The sequence below is a fragment of the Teleopsis dalmanni genome, chromosome 2 (assembly GCF_002237135.1).
Source record: "Teleopsis dalmanni isolate 2A chromosome 2, ASM223713v2, whole genome shotgun sequence".
Lineage (NCBI taxonomy): Eukaryota > Metazoa > Arthropoda > Insecta > Diptera > Diopsidae > Teleopsis > Teleopsis dalmanni.
In genome coordinates this window covers 16,157,432-16,174,388 of record NC_051847.1, presented here as the reverse complement: position 1 = coordinate 16,174,388, position 16,957 = coordinate 16,157,432, and the positions used below count along the sequence as shown (strand labels likewise).

Below are 16,957 nucleotides of genomic sequence, written 5' to 3'. Positions count from 1 at the left end.
TAGATGTTTATTTTAATGGAAATGAAATCAACCGTTGCACAGGTGAGTTATTAACTCAGTGAACTTTTTTGGACTGTCACATTTACTTATATTTAAATGTCTCACCATTTCCAATAGTTCAAGTAGTTCCAATAGTTCAATAGTGCAGTACGAGACAGAGTCAACAAATTTTTCACATTTGTTGGTTTTATCCGATTGAATTTGCAATAAGTTTTTAAAATAAATTTTATATATATATATATATATATATATATATATATATATATATAAATAAATATGTATATTATAAATGATATATAAATGTAGTAAATATATTCAATTACTTTAAAGTCGAAAGTTTTGATTCAACACCTATTCATTTCAGAACTTTTTCATGATTTTCATGATGATGATTTAAAAAAGTATATAAATTTATGTTTATATGATTAATTTTAGTTTTTATATATAAAAAATAATTAATTACATAAATAATTTTATTTTTCAATCCCTATTTATATTCAAATCAGGAATTATACTATTTATATTATATTATTTTTATATTTAAAAAAATTAATTTAAATATTAAAAAAACTTAATAATTTGTCTATATATATATATTTCAATATACATAAATCAGGATTGTAAATTACTTCTCAAACTAATTGATATTGAACTGAAACCTACGACTTTTTAGTGCTTTAACTGAACGATGGTTGAATATTAGAACGGAAATAACATCGAGGGCGGTTAATATATGTATATATTGTAGAAAATTAGTTGAAAATTTTATATTGGCATGAAATCCAAACTAAAAGTTAGGCTATGCTCGTACCACTGAACCGAATCAATTCAAAAGTTTATAAAACTCACTTGAACATAAATAAAAAAATTTAACAACATCATTGAACAAAGTTGAAAGATTAAAAAATGATTATAATTAATATAATCGCTAAATAATATGTGTATTAATAATGAGACTTTTTAAGCAGTATATTGTTTTTTTTATAACATATAAGTAAATTATAAATATACAATTAAAATTAAATTAATTTGAATGTTCGGCAGTGAAATAAATTAAAAACTACATACTCACTGGTATATATTGTTCAATGCGGCCACCGGGAAATATTCCCAATAATTTTGGGCCAAAATTGCGTTCACTTAGCAATGCAAACACAACAGATTCCGATATCATGGACTCCAATGCATGTTCACCATGTGTTTGACCATATACGCGTATTAGTACCTAATAAAATATTATAAAAATGCGATATATATAATAATTTTATTTTATTATAATTTTAGTAATATTTGGCAAACCTCTTTTGGTTCAGCTTTTGTGGTGAAAGAGTCGCCACTGTCAGTACGTTTCCGTTTGATATTGGTGCTCTCACCCAGACCCAAATCTATGTAATCATGCTCATTTCTATTTTTATCGTCGTTGGAGAGACCATCCGTGTCGTATGCAGTATCGTGCACACTATCGTCAACATTAGCCGCTTCATCTTGTGGCAGCCTTATGTAATAAAGAAAATTGGACAAACCACCACTGCAACAAACAAAATAGAATTATATTATAACCAGTATTGTTGCGTATTCCTGCACAATATTTGCACAATATCTTACCTAATGCGTTTGACAATCAAATCGTCTTCGCTAACCACCTTCCATCTGCCCGTTAAGTAATCTCGACACAGACGTGAAGCTATCTTACGTATTTCCTCCAATGAAGCCTGTAAAAAAACCCAAAAATTAATGTTATTTAATTTTTTTTTTTTGTTATTTATATATATTAATGGGATAATAAAAAATCAATGGGAATTTATACGTCTGGATGCAGCTGTGCCCAGTATGGTAATTGATTTAAATACTTCTGGCCAATTTTACGCGTTACGCTATGCTTCATAATTTGAGGGCGTTGTACGTCTGCTGCAGTGCTCACTGCAAGGCACTTGGCTAATTGTTAACCAACCGAACAGCAACTACCACAATATGTCAAGTATTTACTTAGCGACTGAATTGCACTAAATCCATACACAAATTTTCTGAGCAAAACTGGCACGCGACCTTAACAACAGTACACATGCATAAATTTAAATATATTAAAGAATATAGAGGTGCACGTATTTACGTCATATGTTCGTGTGTATATGTAATTACGTACATGAAGAACTACACTGCCAGTTGATTGTGAGAATATGCCCGTTCTGCATTTTCTTTAAATAACAAATTTTCTACTTTGTTAAATCGATGGTGTACGGTAATTAAATTAATTTCCTTCATATTTACCGATACTCATCAAACCAAAGTAAAGTAAAGCAAAGCAAAGTAAAGCACCAACAACAACAACAACGAAGGACAATTGCACAATGTTAACATCTGCATTTGACAGTTGTATTTTCTTGTTCTTGTATTTCGGCGTTTTTCTTTATCTTTCTTTTCTTTTGTTTTTAGTTTTGGCGCATGTGCGAAAATTTCTATTTGACGTTTGTTGCACAGAGCTTCCCGTACAGCTCCCGTGACGTCATTTTTTACTTATGAGTAAAAAAAGCGCATTTTTCATTTTATTCAAAATTAAGTTCACAAATGTAGTATTAAGGCCGGCTACGAGTTCGAGTAAATTGAGGTAAAGTAAATTAAAATTTCCTAGGGATTTTTTGCACTACACTTATGTAAATATTTATTTATTGCACTTATTTATTATTTTTGGTTAAAAGTTTTCAAATTTATTTATTCATTTATAAAAGTGTTTTTTTCAGGCTAATTGGTCAAAACTTTTTTATAAATTAATAAATTTATAATAAGTTATAAATTAAAAATAAAAATTAAGAAAAAGAAATCACAATTTAATTTTGCAACAATTTTTATTATTCGATATTTTGACTTTAGTCTAAAGTTTGTTTTTTGATGATGACTTTAGACCTCGGTTATACACCTCGTCCTCGGTTACGCACCTTTGTGCATCACTATAAAGTGCTATTATAAATTAATATATAAATTGTCGTTTCTCTACGTCTAAGCCCACATTATCAAGCTAATGTTGTATTGTTTGTCTTATTATTTTAGTGGTTAAGTCATCATTAGTAATTCTCACAGCCTTCTAACAGTTTCCTGTCTTTCAGTGCTACATGCCAATTGTCTACATTGTCTATATCCATTCAGCTAGATCACATTCCTTCAATCTCAAACATTCCACGTTTATTATATTAACTGTGCTGTTCTTACCGGTTCTGAGTACCTATATATTCTGCCCATAATAATCAAAATGCATTCATATTTCAGTTCTTAGTGGTTCTATAAGGATTACGTATAGCATAAATTTTTGATTTTCTAGATAACAACTCCTAAACTGCTTAAGTCGTAAAACCTTCTTTAAGTAGAAAAAATGATCTTGTTGTTTTTGTAACCCGCAAAGATATATTAAGCAAATAATATTGAGGAAATTACAATAACATGCGTCAGGATGTAGATCGTGTTATTGTAAGAAGGGAGTGGATTGTTTAGGAGTACAATAATAATAATAAATATTATGTTGAAGCTAGTTGAGCCAGTGCACTTAAGCACTAATAAATAAAATAAATAATACAAATATAATAAATAATAATATAATAGTGTAGTATATAATAATAATAGAATAAACTAAGGAACGACGGGGTTTAAATTGAAGTCAATCAGAAGCAACGTGGAGAAACCTACTAATAGAGTAGGTCCAAAGATCAATTGGACTCAAGCTTGTGTGCCTGTAGGATCAAGAAAACAGATGAGCTACATTATAGAAAGTAAAGCTGCAGTTAAGGCACAAGCATTTATTGACAGTTATTGATATATCCTAATCTCAATTGAACTCAGACAGTTGTTGGTGCACATGGAAGTCGTCGTTCTTCCCGGGAGATATTAGGCGTTATTACATGGTATATTTTATAACTGTGAATGCATTTACTTACTGGAATTGTCTAGTATAAAATTGACTTATAAAAAAAATGACTACACAATGTAGTGATAACACATCAAGTAATAAATGAATTGTAAAGAATTCTTTGGGAAGGTTTTTAAAGAATGAAGTATTTTATTATGTTTCGTTTTTTTAGATAATATGCCTAGGGACTATGTACTTGTATTGCTGTGTTTAATTACAGTATATATTTAGTAGCTGATATACTGATATATACTGGAGGTAAAATGGTTTTTGTAAATATGTCATCATATTGACATTATTTACAAATATATGACATTATTATAGTATAATTTTGTATTCAAATATTGTTAAAAGAAAACATTTGGCAGTTACATTTGTTTTCAAACAATAATTGTATAGTTTGAATTCACTATTTTTTTAACTTTGTATTACAATTTTTTTTACCAGTACTTGACCTTATTTAATTTGTTTTTATAAACAAACTTTATGAAATATTGACTTCTCACTTTAATAACTAACAATTTATATTGACAAAGTAAATAGATCACACTAAATTATTTATCTAAAAATACAGTTACTACTGAATATTGTTGTTGTTTGTAATATAATATGAGACCAAAATAAATTTAAACTATCTCATATGCTGCTTCCTATTTCGTTCTCATAAATCTTAAACTGTACTCTCATATCCGGCATTCTTATCACATGTCCAACCTATCTTTATCGCTGCTTTTTCATAAATTTGTTGATTGTATCACCTTCAGCTAGCCGTTCTAGCTCGTGGTTGTATCTTATGCGATACAACCCGTTTTCTTGTATCTTATGCGATACAACCCGTTTTCTTTCACGGGGCCAAAAATGTTTCTGCGTATTTTCCTTGCAAACACTGCTACCTTGCTTGCTTCAGTTTTAGTTAATCTCCATGTCTCGTAGCCTTATGTTATTACTAAGTGCTTCAATGTTTTGCGCATTACTTGTAATTAATCGTTTTAATCCATAATAGGCTTTATTCTCAGCTTGTACTCTATCTTTTGATGTAGTCAATATAAAGTTACTTTACTAGAAGCACGGTTGCCACTTGAAAATTTTTTTCTGTACCAAAATTGGTTTAAAAAGGTACCATTTCTGTAAAAAAAGGTCCAAAATTTTTTTGGACCTTTTTGTTTTCTCGTTCTGTGTTTTTCATAGTGTTATAAATGAACAAAATATAAAATAGTGCAAAGTTGCATTTATAAAAAAAATTAATTGGAAATATCCACAATAAAGTTGGGTCGTCAGAAATGTACTATTTTTTTAAACATGAGTACCAAACGAAAAAAATAAAAAAAAAAGTACCAATTTTGGTACTAAAGTACCATAAGTGGCAACCGTGACTAGAAGCCAACTTATTTTAATTTACATGCATTGTATATTGCATATTGATTTTTTTTTTACCATTCAGAATGTTTATACAAATAATAACTTTTAAAGCATAATGAGACTTTCATTGAACAATTATTTTATACTTCACTTTCATTGCCATTATTGATGCAATTCTGTTTGTTCTCTTCTTGTTTTTGTCTTGTATTCTTATATCAGACAAATGTAGCACATTTGCAACAACAACGATGTTGTCTTATGTACTATAGAAATTTTTTTAAATATACTAAATACATTTTAATTTATTATACAAAATATTCGTTGGAACTAATTTATAATAAAATGAGATTTTGTAAATTATTTACTCATTAACAATATAATTAACTGTGTTAAGGGATATATTTTATGAAAAAAAAACAAGTCTATTAGTAATGAGAATAATTTACTGACTTAATTAGTTTAAAAAATGTTGACTATTTATTTATCTTCGTATAAACTATGTTAATAGTATTCTGTTTATAAGTTTGTCTCATATATGTTAATAGTGTGTGCTGTATTTTAGTTAATATTCATTTTAGGTGTGTAAACATAAACCCTTGAGACTTATTGCATTTGCTTGAAGTAACAGTTTTAAGAACGACACTATGACAATGAATCTTAGCATTTTATGGGTGGCATAATGGTTGTAGTAATTTACAATGTAGAAAATTATTAAATCCATATTATCTTGTGACTAATTTTATGTTTTCTGAATAAATTTTTAGTATTTTTACTCTTAGCTTTTTATGTTTTTGATCAAACAATATCAAAAACATAATTACGCACAATAATTAGAATATACCGACGAATATATTTCTCTGTTCCATATATATCCAAACTGACAGGAACTAAGCAATCAAAGTTGTCAAATTAAACAATAATATAACTTGAACTGCTGATTCAAATATAAAGAAAAATACAATAATCTCTAATAAATAACACCGAGCTTCATAAAAAAAAACCTTCATAATACTGGAAATTTCATAGTACCGGCAAAAAATTATATATCGGATATACTAAAAAAACACGATTTTATAAACATGTTTTTGACCTCAACCTTGACCTCAATCTTTATATATCTTTAGTATAAGTGTATATAAGAACTACTAAAAGAGCCGTGGAAACATAAAAGAGCTCTAAAAACATAATTTAATGAAGATTTGAACCACAAAAAGATCCCTGAAAACAGTATTTAATAAACATGGTTCTGACCTAGAACAACAATCTTAACATATCATTAGTGCACTAGTAATTTTAAGAAAAATATATTATATCGGTACCCGTAAAAAATCTATGAAAACATTAAGTGAATATGGTTCTGGTCTTAATATATCTTTATTACAATAATACTTTAAAGAAAATCACTTACAAAAAAGTGTATGCGAAACCGTTAAAAATATCCTGAAAAACTGCCTCAAGAAAATCATTTATCCGATCTTGAAAATATCAAAATACACTACTTGAGAAATTGATAACAAAGAGGCGCATGCTAGAGAGTTCAAGAAAATCAAATAAGCAGTAAATAAAGAGAGTATACGGACAATGTATATATATTATTATAAGTTATGGAAAAAATATAATATAATAATATCAGTGCAATCTCTATTTAATTATTGTTAGTTTATTTCAAGGGTAAATTTATGTAAATAATTTAATTCATTTTATTAAAGTGTATTATATTACATATCTCACATTAACTTTTATAATCTACTAACAAATGCAATATAAATTTTATATACTTTTATAGCTTCGGATATAGTAATAATATATATAATATATATATAATATATAATAATATAATAATATAATATAATAATAATAATATAATAATAATAATATAATAATATATAATATATATATAGTAATATAAAGTATTTAAAAAAAAAGGTATAAATTATAGGCCAATAAAAGGGACCAAATATACAATACAAACAAACCTGGCCCCTAACAAGAATTATAAAATAAATTTTTTCAAATTTTGTAATGGGGGCTGCTATTTTGATATCATCAATAACTTTATAAATACATGTATTGTAAAATGATATCATTTGTTTCTAAATACATCTGCCAATATATTCAATTCTCTTTTGTTGTAATATTATAAGATATCATTCATTTTTTAAAGCCCATTTAAAAATGATATTTTTCTTTTCATATTTCAGAGATTCTCTTCATTCAAATATTTACTTGAGATCAGATAAATGAGTTAGGATCGCCGTTTACACACATATCATGGATTTAAATTGTGTATGGTGAAGATACTGTATCGCAATTAATTTTTGGAAAATAATAAATCTGTTAGGCAGAATTTCTATCTGTAAAGCACGTTTAAAACGAAAAAATGTAATGAAAAGTGGATTATATAAGATAATGGCAAAATATGATAAAAATAGCGCTAAATCTAACTGACCCAATGTTCCATTATGGATTAAAAAATAAAGGTCGAGACTTTATGAAGACAAATGACTTTCCCTCTTCAGGATAATACTAGATGCCAGGACAATAAAATCTATAATTCACATATTTATGCATTCCAACCAAATATTGACTTCAAACATATATGACAAACCAAAATATAATATCACACAAAGATCGGGAACACAATGTGCACACTTTATAATACCAAATCAACTGTAAAGGAACGACTTAATAAAATAATACAAGAAAAAAAGCGCAAACACGTTTTAGTCTCCATCGCTTACTTTGCATTTCATCAGATCAGATCAGATTTAGATAATCTGAAATTCTATACAACCAATGAAGATGCTCGCAATTTTGAAAATCCCACCCAATACCAGGCTTGTTTTTAAAACTGACATTCACAACTGCGACCAGGTGACCAAAATTACTATACATCAATAAACAGGCATAGGATTCAATATTAAAAAACTATTTATTATATATCTATATGTGCGCTTTGTCCATTTTAATATGTTTGTTGGTTTTTTGATATGTAATTATCACAGTTTCCTGAAAACGATTTTTGATTAAAGTAGAATAATAACAAAGTTATATAGTACGAAATCATCTGAATTGTTTTATATACTCGTATTTGTAAAAATAGTTGAATGAATTGACCAACTATCCATCCCAATACAACACAATAAAAAAGATAATGCTCTTCAAAAAGCCAAAGCTCCGCAAATTGTACCAAAACCGATATTTAAATAAAGAAGGTAAAGATTCTCTGGTCGTTCAGTTAGATATTCCAAAGTCACTCGTCGTTTTAGATTTGCATTTGGTAGCACATTTTTATGAATTGACAATGTTAGACCTGTGAAGTGTCGTTACATTGAAACACAATAAAGTGGGTCTACTTCAAATTGAGGAGGTGTTCTGATCTCAACACAGTTTGCACTCTAAAAATTGGGTTTCTTGATAACAAATTCATTAAAAAAATATATTTGAGTGCCACCGTTTTGATTTAGCGTAGATATTTATTATATGTTGTGCAATTAATTAGTAGTGAAACTTGAACACAATATCTTATGTAAATAGTAACAATAGATATATATATATATAAGTATATATGTGTGTTTTTCAGGTTTTATCTTATTTTATTGACAAAGTCTCGTTTGTTGATTTTGTAATTCTGTTTAAGTAACACTCGAGATTAAAATTAAATAAAACACGTGAAAGAAATAAAAAAATTAATTACATTAAAATAATTAAATAAAAACCTGTTTAATTAAAAAAGTAATGAGTCATTTAATTATATGCCGCGCATATCACAGTTTTGATTATCAGTCAATTTACTGTACGAAAGAGCTTTAGTAGTACCATAGTTCTTTATAGCTCTTCGCCATTGAAATAATTTATTTTTAAATATTTACATTTAAAAAAAGCGTAATCACCGCAATTAATATAATTTTTTTTTAAATATGTACACTAATTTTACTAAATTAATGTTCGCGTACCAAAGTTCGAAAGAGAGGAAGTGAATTTTTTTTTATAAACCTAAATTAGATTCAATGGTTATTTATTTATTTTTTTATTAAGCCTTGTTTGGCGTCACATGATTCCAAGTTGGCTTTGTACTAGACTATCTGGGCTATCTACAATTTGCTTCCATCTTTGTCTTCTTACTGCCACTTCTCTGAGCTCAACAATAGACCTTTTCTTTTGTTGTTTCATATGTTATTTTTAAAATAAGCGGTTGTTCTTTTGTAATATGCTTACAAAAGAAAAGGCCTAATAATGATGTTAATTACGTTTAGTGTTGATCTGCGCCAGGTAATCTTAGGCCTTCCGTTTGTATGAAACCAAATATTATATCTTTTGAAGAATAAGTCGAAAAAATTATATCTTCAAAGAGTATTAGATGAAATAGAGCACGCTAAAAAGCTAAGAATATATGGTATACAGGTAGATCTCTAATAAAACGTTGAAGCAAATTTTTAATTCCTATGTGACTGAAAGTCGAATTTTTGAAGTATTATAAATTACAATAAATCATTTTAATAAGCTTTTAAAATTTTTTTTTTATTTTATTGTTATTTAATTTTATTTGGAAATATAAAAATACAACAATGAAAAGTATTAGTTATAACAACTTATATTTTTTTATGAATCGCGATCGATTTAATGATCAAGCAGATGTAAATAACTAATATTCGTTCGTGCTTTAAAAATTTTTTTTAATAAATAAAAAAATTTTCTATAAAAACACGTTACGACTGACTTACTATATTTATATGGACAAATGTATATACTATGAATAATTATATTAGTTTTAATTTAGTGCATATAAAAAAACAATAACACTGTTTAGATAAATTTAAATTTATTTCTTTACAAATTAATCAGTAAATTACTAGAGGTAATTACAACTGGGTAATAAACTATTCAAATATATTTTCATCTTTTAAATTTTTATTTTGCTTTAAAGAAAAAAATATTTCAAAACCTGTAAATTGATTTAACACTCGTGGAATATATTATAGAACCTAGGGGTGCAAAATTTCTAAGAATTGAATTTGCTCTTAAAAAAATGTTCTCTCTTATCAAGAAAATGTGTTATCTCTTATCTCTCTTATAAAGTTATCTTTTGAAAGATAACTTTAATATCCAACATATTCTTTAGATTATACATATTCTTTAGAAATAGGTGATTACCTATTTCTTAACCGTAAAAAATAATTTGTCAGCGAAGTGTAGGGTTCAACAAATAATATTATTTAGAAAATGTATTGAAGAAGCTGATGTATCATTACATCAAAATGATAGATGTAGATAGTCACATGATGGAAATAAATAAAACTTTAATATCATTAGTAGCTAGATTTTATTACATTATCTAATATCAAAAAAGATAGGAGAACCAGTAATAAGCATAAGAAAACAATTACAATGGGCTGGACATATTCCAAGAATGACCATAAATAAGCCGACAAAAAAAATATTTCAATATGCACAAGAAGAAGTCCGCTAAATAGACTAGATATATAAAAACTGGAGAATGATAACAAACGACAGAGATAGTTGGTGGAATTTTCAAAGAAAGGTTAGGATACAACTAGGATCGTTGCACCACTAATGATGATGATGATCAAATATAAAATATATACATATATATTTATATTTATTTATTTAAATATATTGTCCGACATAAGTATGTTTCAATGATTGCCAAAGAAAACCGAAATGTCCCAATTATAGAGAGATTATTATTGTTACTATTGTTTATAATTGTTACTAATATTATTAATAATGTTGTAAATCACCATTTGTATTTTATGTAGCCATACACTTTCTCTTATTTCATACAAGATATCTGGTACGAGTACATATAACTTTATTTTACAATCAAATTTAATATATTCAAATATCACTTATTAAAAAACATTTGCCAATAATAAAGATCCAATAATTAGTATACAAAATCTATAATACAAATTAAGAATGACAGAAGACATGATTGTCCATTATTTATATATTGTCCACTATATAAGTTCGCTATTGGGCTCACAGCAAAAATTTCCAAAAGTTTTCTTACAGTTACAGTGTGAATGTAAATGTTTTTATAAAGACCTATAGAAAAATAAACTATAAGTGACGAAATGTCCGCCTGTCCATCAGTCTTGCAAAAGAACTTTCACAACAAGACTATATTACAAACTCTATATTAACGGCACAGATAGGAACTTTTGATAATATTGTTTGTTTATCTATACATGTGCGAAAATAAATTAGAAAAAAAAAATTAGTGTCCAGATTATTGAGATAACATTTTTTCACTGTGTCTAGATAATAGACATTATAAATTATATAAATACTGGTATATGGATAACGATGATATCCGAATTATCTACAACATACCGTACTTAAACTAAATAATCATATTACAAATCAATAATTAGTTTACAAAAGTTGAATTATCAATTAATCATTCCAGTTACTATCACACACTATGTATTTAAGTAAATTACAAAATAATAAAACAACTCATGAGTTATAGAATGTATCCTCAAAAATCAATTTAGTGTGTCTAGGCTCAATCGACTCAATTCAATTAAAGTGAAACAGTAAGTAGTAAAGAAGAATGTTATTAGATCTTAGACACACTAGATTAATTTTTAATGAATAATTTTTGTGTGAGACCACACTAGATGGATTAAGGTGATGAAAAATTCATATACATGGATAGTGCTTGACTGGGTCTGAATGTAGGTCTAGGTGTGTGTGTCCTCAAAAATTCCCTCAAAAATTTTCGAATATGCTACAAATTTTCTTAACAAAAAGCTGTAGTAAATGCGATAATTATACCAAAATAATGCAACTTCGATAAAAATTGGATAGCTATCGTTTCTATATCGTTTATCTGACGAAATTCTTCTATCAATTGGAAGATATCACAAAAAGAAACATGGAAGAATTCATGTATGTATTGGACTTATCACCTTTCAAAACGTAACAAAACTGGTTCAAGATTTTAATTCTAAAAATAGACTAAAGTGGGTTGTTACGGGAATTGGAAGGAAGATCGCATCCTCCTTAATTCACTTAGAAATCCATTTTGATTTGACTTAATCTATTTTGATTTCACATTCGTCGTAATTGTGGATAGAAGGATGGGCATATTAAAACCAATCGAATGTATTGGACTTATCAACTTTTAAAACGTGACAAAAGTGGTTAAACATTGTAATCTTAAAAACAGATTTATGTAGGTAGATAGGTAGGTAAAGTGAAAGGAAGATCGCATCTTCCTTAATTAGCTAAAAAATCCATTTTGATTCGTCGTAATTGTTGATAGAAAGATGGGCATATTAAAACCAATCGAACACATTGCTAAGTGTAAGCATGTAACCAGTACTACTGTTGAAAATATTGTTAAATGTGTTAAAGAATGGGACAGTCAATAACTTAAGTCTGATGCTTGACAATCCTGGGCACAGTAACAACAGGTGGTCTGGCGCGTACTCTTAGAGCACAGATTGACATGTACTACAGGAGATTTAACAGGGCAGGCCAAGCCTGGCTCTATGCCGTTCTATTATGCAATGTCCTTTTAGAAAAGATATGCACTTAGATACTTCCGCTTTACTTTTATGTAGAAGGTTTTACATCGTATAATGTAATATTCTGTTAGGATAGATATTAACTTAGATACTTCCGATTTACTTTTATGTATCAAGTCGGTGATTTTATATTTGGAGTATATGAGCCTTGACTAAGCTGAGCCAAATTTCTATATGCCTGAAAATGTACTTAACTGTGCGAAAAGTTTTATATAAATCAGATTTAATATCCAGATAATATCTAATAATATCTATAGTATTTATAGAGTCTATAGAAAACAACTTTTGTGTTAATCCTCATACTTCACAAATATATTACATAAATAATTTTTATCTATGGTATTTCATGAAAATAGTTTAGTTTTATTGCTTAATACTCTACTAATAAACCAATTCCTCGTGTACTCATATATATCAGTTTATCATATATATTAATCTTTGCACTATTATAATAAACTACTCGTATAATACACCCTATATATTATAGCTTTTATCTTTCTGCGTATTGCTAGCTTACAAATGTTACTCCGGGAATGGCAAAAAAAAAAAGTATCTAAATGCGGAAGCACAACAACAACAATAAAAACAACAGTTCTACAAAAAAATTTCCATTGCGAAGAAATGTACAATATTTATTTCTGATTGCGATAAACATGGTCTGCTTTGCCTCTTCACAAAGCGATCGACAGAATCCACGGATTGTGTAGAAATATTTTTTTTTTAAATTCCAGATAATTACATATACCATTAATATTTTATTATTGTTAATTTTTTTTTTTTTTTTTGTTAACACACTCACATTACAAATCGAACAATGTTACAAATATTTTGATAAAGTACGCAGTGCTTATCTTTCTTTAACTGATTATGGACTTTGAAGGCAATGCTCTGACTGTAATTATGGACTGACTGACCACATGCCTTTCATACGCGAAGATAAGTGATTTCAACTACGTAAAGGCTAATGCGATTAAAAATTGCGAACCCTAACAGTTTCATCAGCTGCAATGCATTCTTATAGTGAAATTGTAATTTTATAATTGAAAAACAAAACAAAAAAAATTCTTATTAGAATTGTTTTCGTTGTATTACAGAATTTAGCCAAATATTTATTTAAAATACAACACAAATCTGCGCAATGCTTAATACATTACAATTACGAATCGCTAGCCGTTGTTGTTGTTGTTGTTGTTGTTGTTGTTGTTGTTGTTAGTATGCAAAAACAAACACCTTTAAGAAAAGCAATAACAAAAATAGAAATTGTTTTGAGTGCACTCACCGTTTGTAGAGACGACATTTCAAGTGGTTTTTTTTATCAGGGCTTTTGTTGTTGTTGCTGGTAGTGTTGTTAGTGTTAGTTATGTTGTTGGTGTTGTTGTTGTTTGTGTTGTAATATAGTGTGAGCACTTTTTTAAGCGAATTCTTTTAACAACGTTAATCGTTGCACGTTGTTGTTGCTGCTGTGGAGTACTTCGCGGAGGCGCCGTTTTTTGTGTGTTATATTGTGCTTTGAGTTTTGCGAAGTTTTCCAGTTAAGCAAGCGACCGCGTTTTGTTCGCTGTGCCGTATTGCCGCCGTTCACTTTGTAAATGATTAACTTGGGAATTTTTCTATTTCAAAATAAATTTATAATAAAATTTTGTTACCCGACATGAGTATATAAACTTTTTCATATATGATTTGTGTAAAAAAAATATTAGCGTTTTTCTCAATAATTTTTGTTTAAACCACAGCACCAGTTTTTTTTTTTTTTTTGTATAATTGTTTTAACTCGTTTTTTAATATTTGTTATTTTGTTGTTGTTGTTTTTTTGCAATATTTTTGATTATATTTTTCCTTTTTAATTGAGTTTTTATATTCTTATTTTTTTTTTTTGTTTTTTGGTGAATTGAGTTTTTATATTTTTTTGGTGAATTGAGTTTTTTAAAGTTTTTGGTTGGAAGTGTGTTTTATTTTATATTTGCTATATTTGAGCACTGCTGAGTAAACAGAGTAGACGACTTCGACTGTGAGGCGAGCGTACGTACGATCTACTAGCGAACACGCACAAGTCTTGCAAGCAAATAATGAGGCCTATATGAACGCAAACAGGTTTATTCGCTCAAAGTGTAGCGAGTCGCAAGCACAACGACGACTAAACGCCTTATCACTTCAGTTCGTTTGGATTTGTTGGATTCGTTGTCGGCCGCTTGTGTTTTGCCATTTTCGCAATCCAAAGTCTTTTGCACCAAAGCAATGTTAAGCTCTTGAAAGACAGTGGTCTAAGAGGTAAAGAGGGTATAGGCCTAAGCCAATCTACAGTCTAAAGCATTACAACAATAAAATATTCTAGAAATATCATCAGAAACTACTATATTTAGTAAATTATTTTACTTAACTAAATTCGTAGTTTTATATCTTTATTGAATGCGCTAATTAATGTCGATGTTAAATAACATTATTATTAATAATAATAAATAATAATAATAATAAATAATAATAAATAATAAAAATAATAAATAACATACAGCTTTTTAAATTAGTTTTGAAAAATACATTTTATTATCACAGATTTTTCGACTACAGTCTATAGGCTTCTTCGGGTACTATTTATAGCATATGTATTAATATACATATTTAGTACTTTTTATATATTTTTTTTTTGTTATGATATTACACTTTTGTTTATTGAATCTTTTTCTCGGCAGCTAACAATTTTTAGCATTTAATACATATTTAGTGTATAGTTTTCAAAAATATGTTTTAAGGCCACCGATTTCAACTATAGGCAGTCGAATCATCTTCATCTTCTTCAATAATCATCTTCAGTGTACTATTTATAGTTACTGTATGAATATATTAAGCACTCTTTTTTTATATTTTTTCTATTAGTTTATTGTATCTTTCATTTAAAATAATATATACTATTTATTTATATGGTGGTGTAGCGTTTAGCAAAGCTGCAAACACTACTATTCACCAGCTAGAAATTGTACAAGGCCAGGCTCTGATAAGACGTTTCGAAATTCCATGGTACATTAGGACGAAGGACATCAAGATTGATCGCATCAAAAAATACATAAAGGATAGAGCTCTGAAATTATTTGCGAAATCTGACAGACTTACCAACACCGCGTTATCAAATCTCAGAAGGCTACTCGAGGTATGCAGATCTGAGGTCAATTATTGCTTAGTGCGATGAAGTGATAAACAAAAGTGTAGTCAAGGTGTAGAGAGGGGTTTTGAAGAAACCTCGAGTTAAAAAAGAGTATAAGTGCTTAAGTGCACTAGCTCAAAACAGCTTCAACATATTAATATACATATTTAGTATAGTTTTTAAAATATGTTTTGTTATCACCGATATTTCGACTATAGTCTATAGTCATCTTCAGGGTACTACTATACATAGTATGAATATGAATATATTAAGCACTCTTTTTCATATTTTTTTTTTGTTACATTACATTAGTTTATTAAATCTTTCTATTGGAAACTAACAATTATTATTATTTATACATATTTAGTACATAGTTTTCAAAAATATATTTTAAGATCACCGATATTTCAACTGATATCGTCTATAGTCATCTTCAGGGTACTATTTATAGTAAATATATAAAGATATTAAGCACTCTTTTTCATATTTTTCTTATTACATTACATCACTTTATTAAATCTTTCCATTGGAAACTAACAATATTTAATATATATTTACTACCTACATATGTACGTATTTTTTAAAGGTATGACAATAGCAAATCTGAACACTCATTCTAACGCAGCAAAGCTCACATATCAAAGGTTGAGTACAACAATTGTTAATACGTAATATCGTTGCAAATGCACATAAGCAAATATACCATATACAGTGAAATCTCTACTGTTCTAATAAGCGAACAAATTTTTTTACTGTAGTGTTCGTATTCGGTTTAACGAAGTATTCGGAGAATCTGATTAATCAAATAGTAAGCGAAGTCTCTGGAGTTGAAAAAAAAATCTAATGTTTTATTGATCCGAAATCTTCGAATATGCGGATTTGCGATTATTATTCGCAGCAAAATTATTCGGAGATCGAATGTTTGTTTTTATTTAATTTAATTTATTTTATTACATAGTACTACATATAAAATTCACATTTAAAATAAATTATATTAAAATTATATTA

At 27.9% G+C, this 16,957-nt stretch overlaps 1 protein-coding gene across 2 annotated transcripts; it reads right to left on the bottom strand.

Annotated features, from left to right (window-relative positions):
- Positions 1–1,044: 1,044 nt before the first annotated feature.
- On the bottom strand, positions 1,045–14,479 carry LOC119685173 (choline/ethanolamine kinase-like). 2 transcript variants are annotated; one of them, XM_038099390.1, is made up of 4 exons: positions 14,093–14,479; positions 1,606–1,712; positions 1,300–1,528; positions 1,045–1,225 (listed from the first exon to the last, which is right to left on the bottom strand). In XM_038099390.1, the coding sequence occupies exons 1-4, from the start codon at positions 14,108–14,110 to the stop codon at positions 1,061–1,063; spliced, it is 519 nt and encodes a 172-aa protein (XP_037955318.1). In that variant the 5' UTR covers positions 14,111–14,479; the 3' UTR covers positions 1,045–1,060. The 2 variants fall into 2 exon arrangements, with proteins under 2 accessions (XP_037955318.1, XP_037955317.1); XM_038099389.1 differs by lacking the exon at positions 14,093–14,479 and adding an exon at positions 1,808–2,030.
- Positions 14,480–16,957: the final 2,478 nt, after the last annotated feature.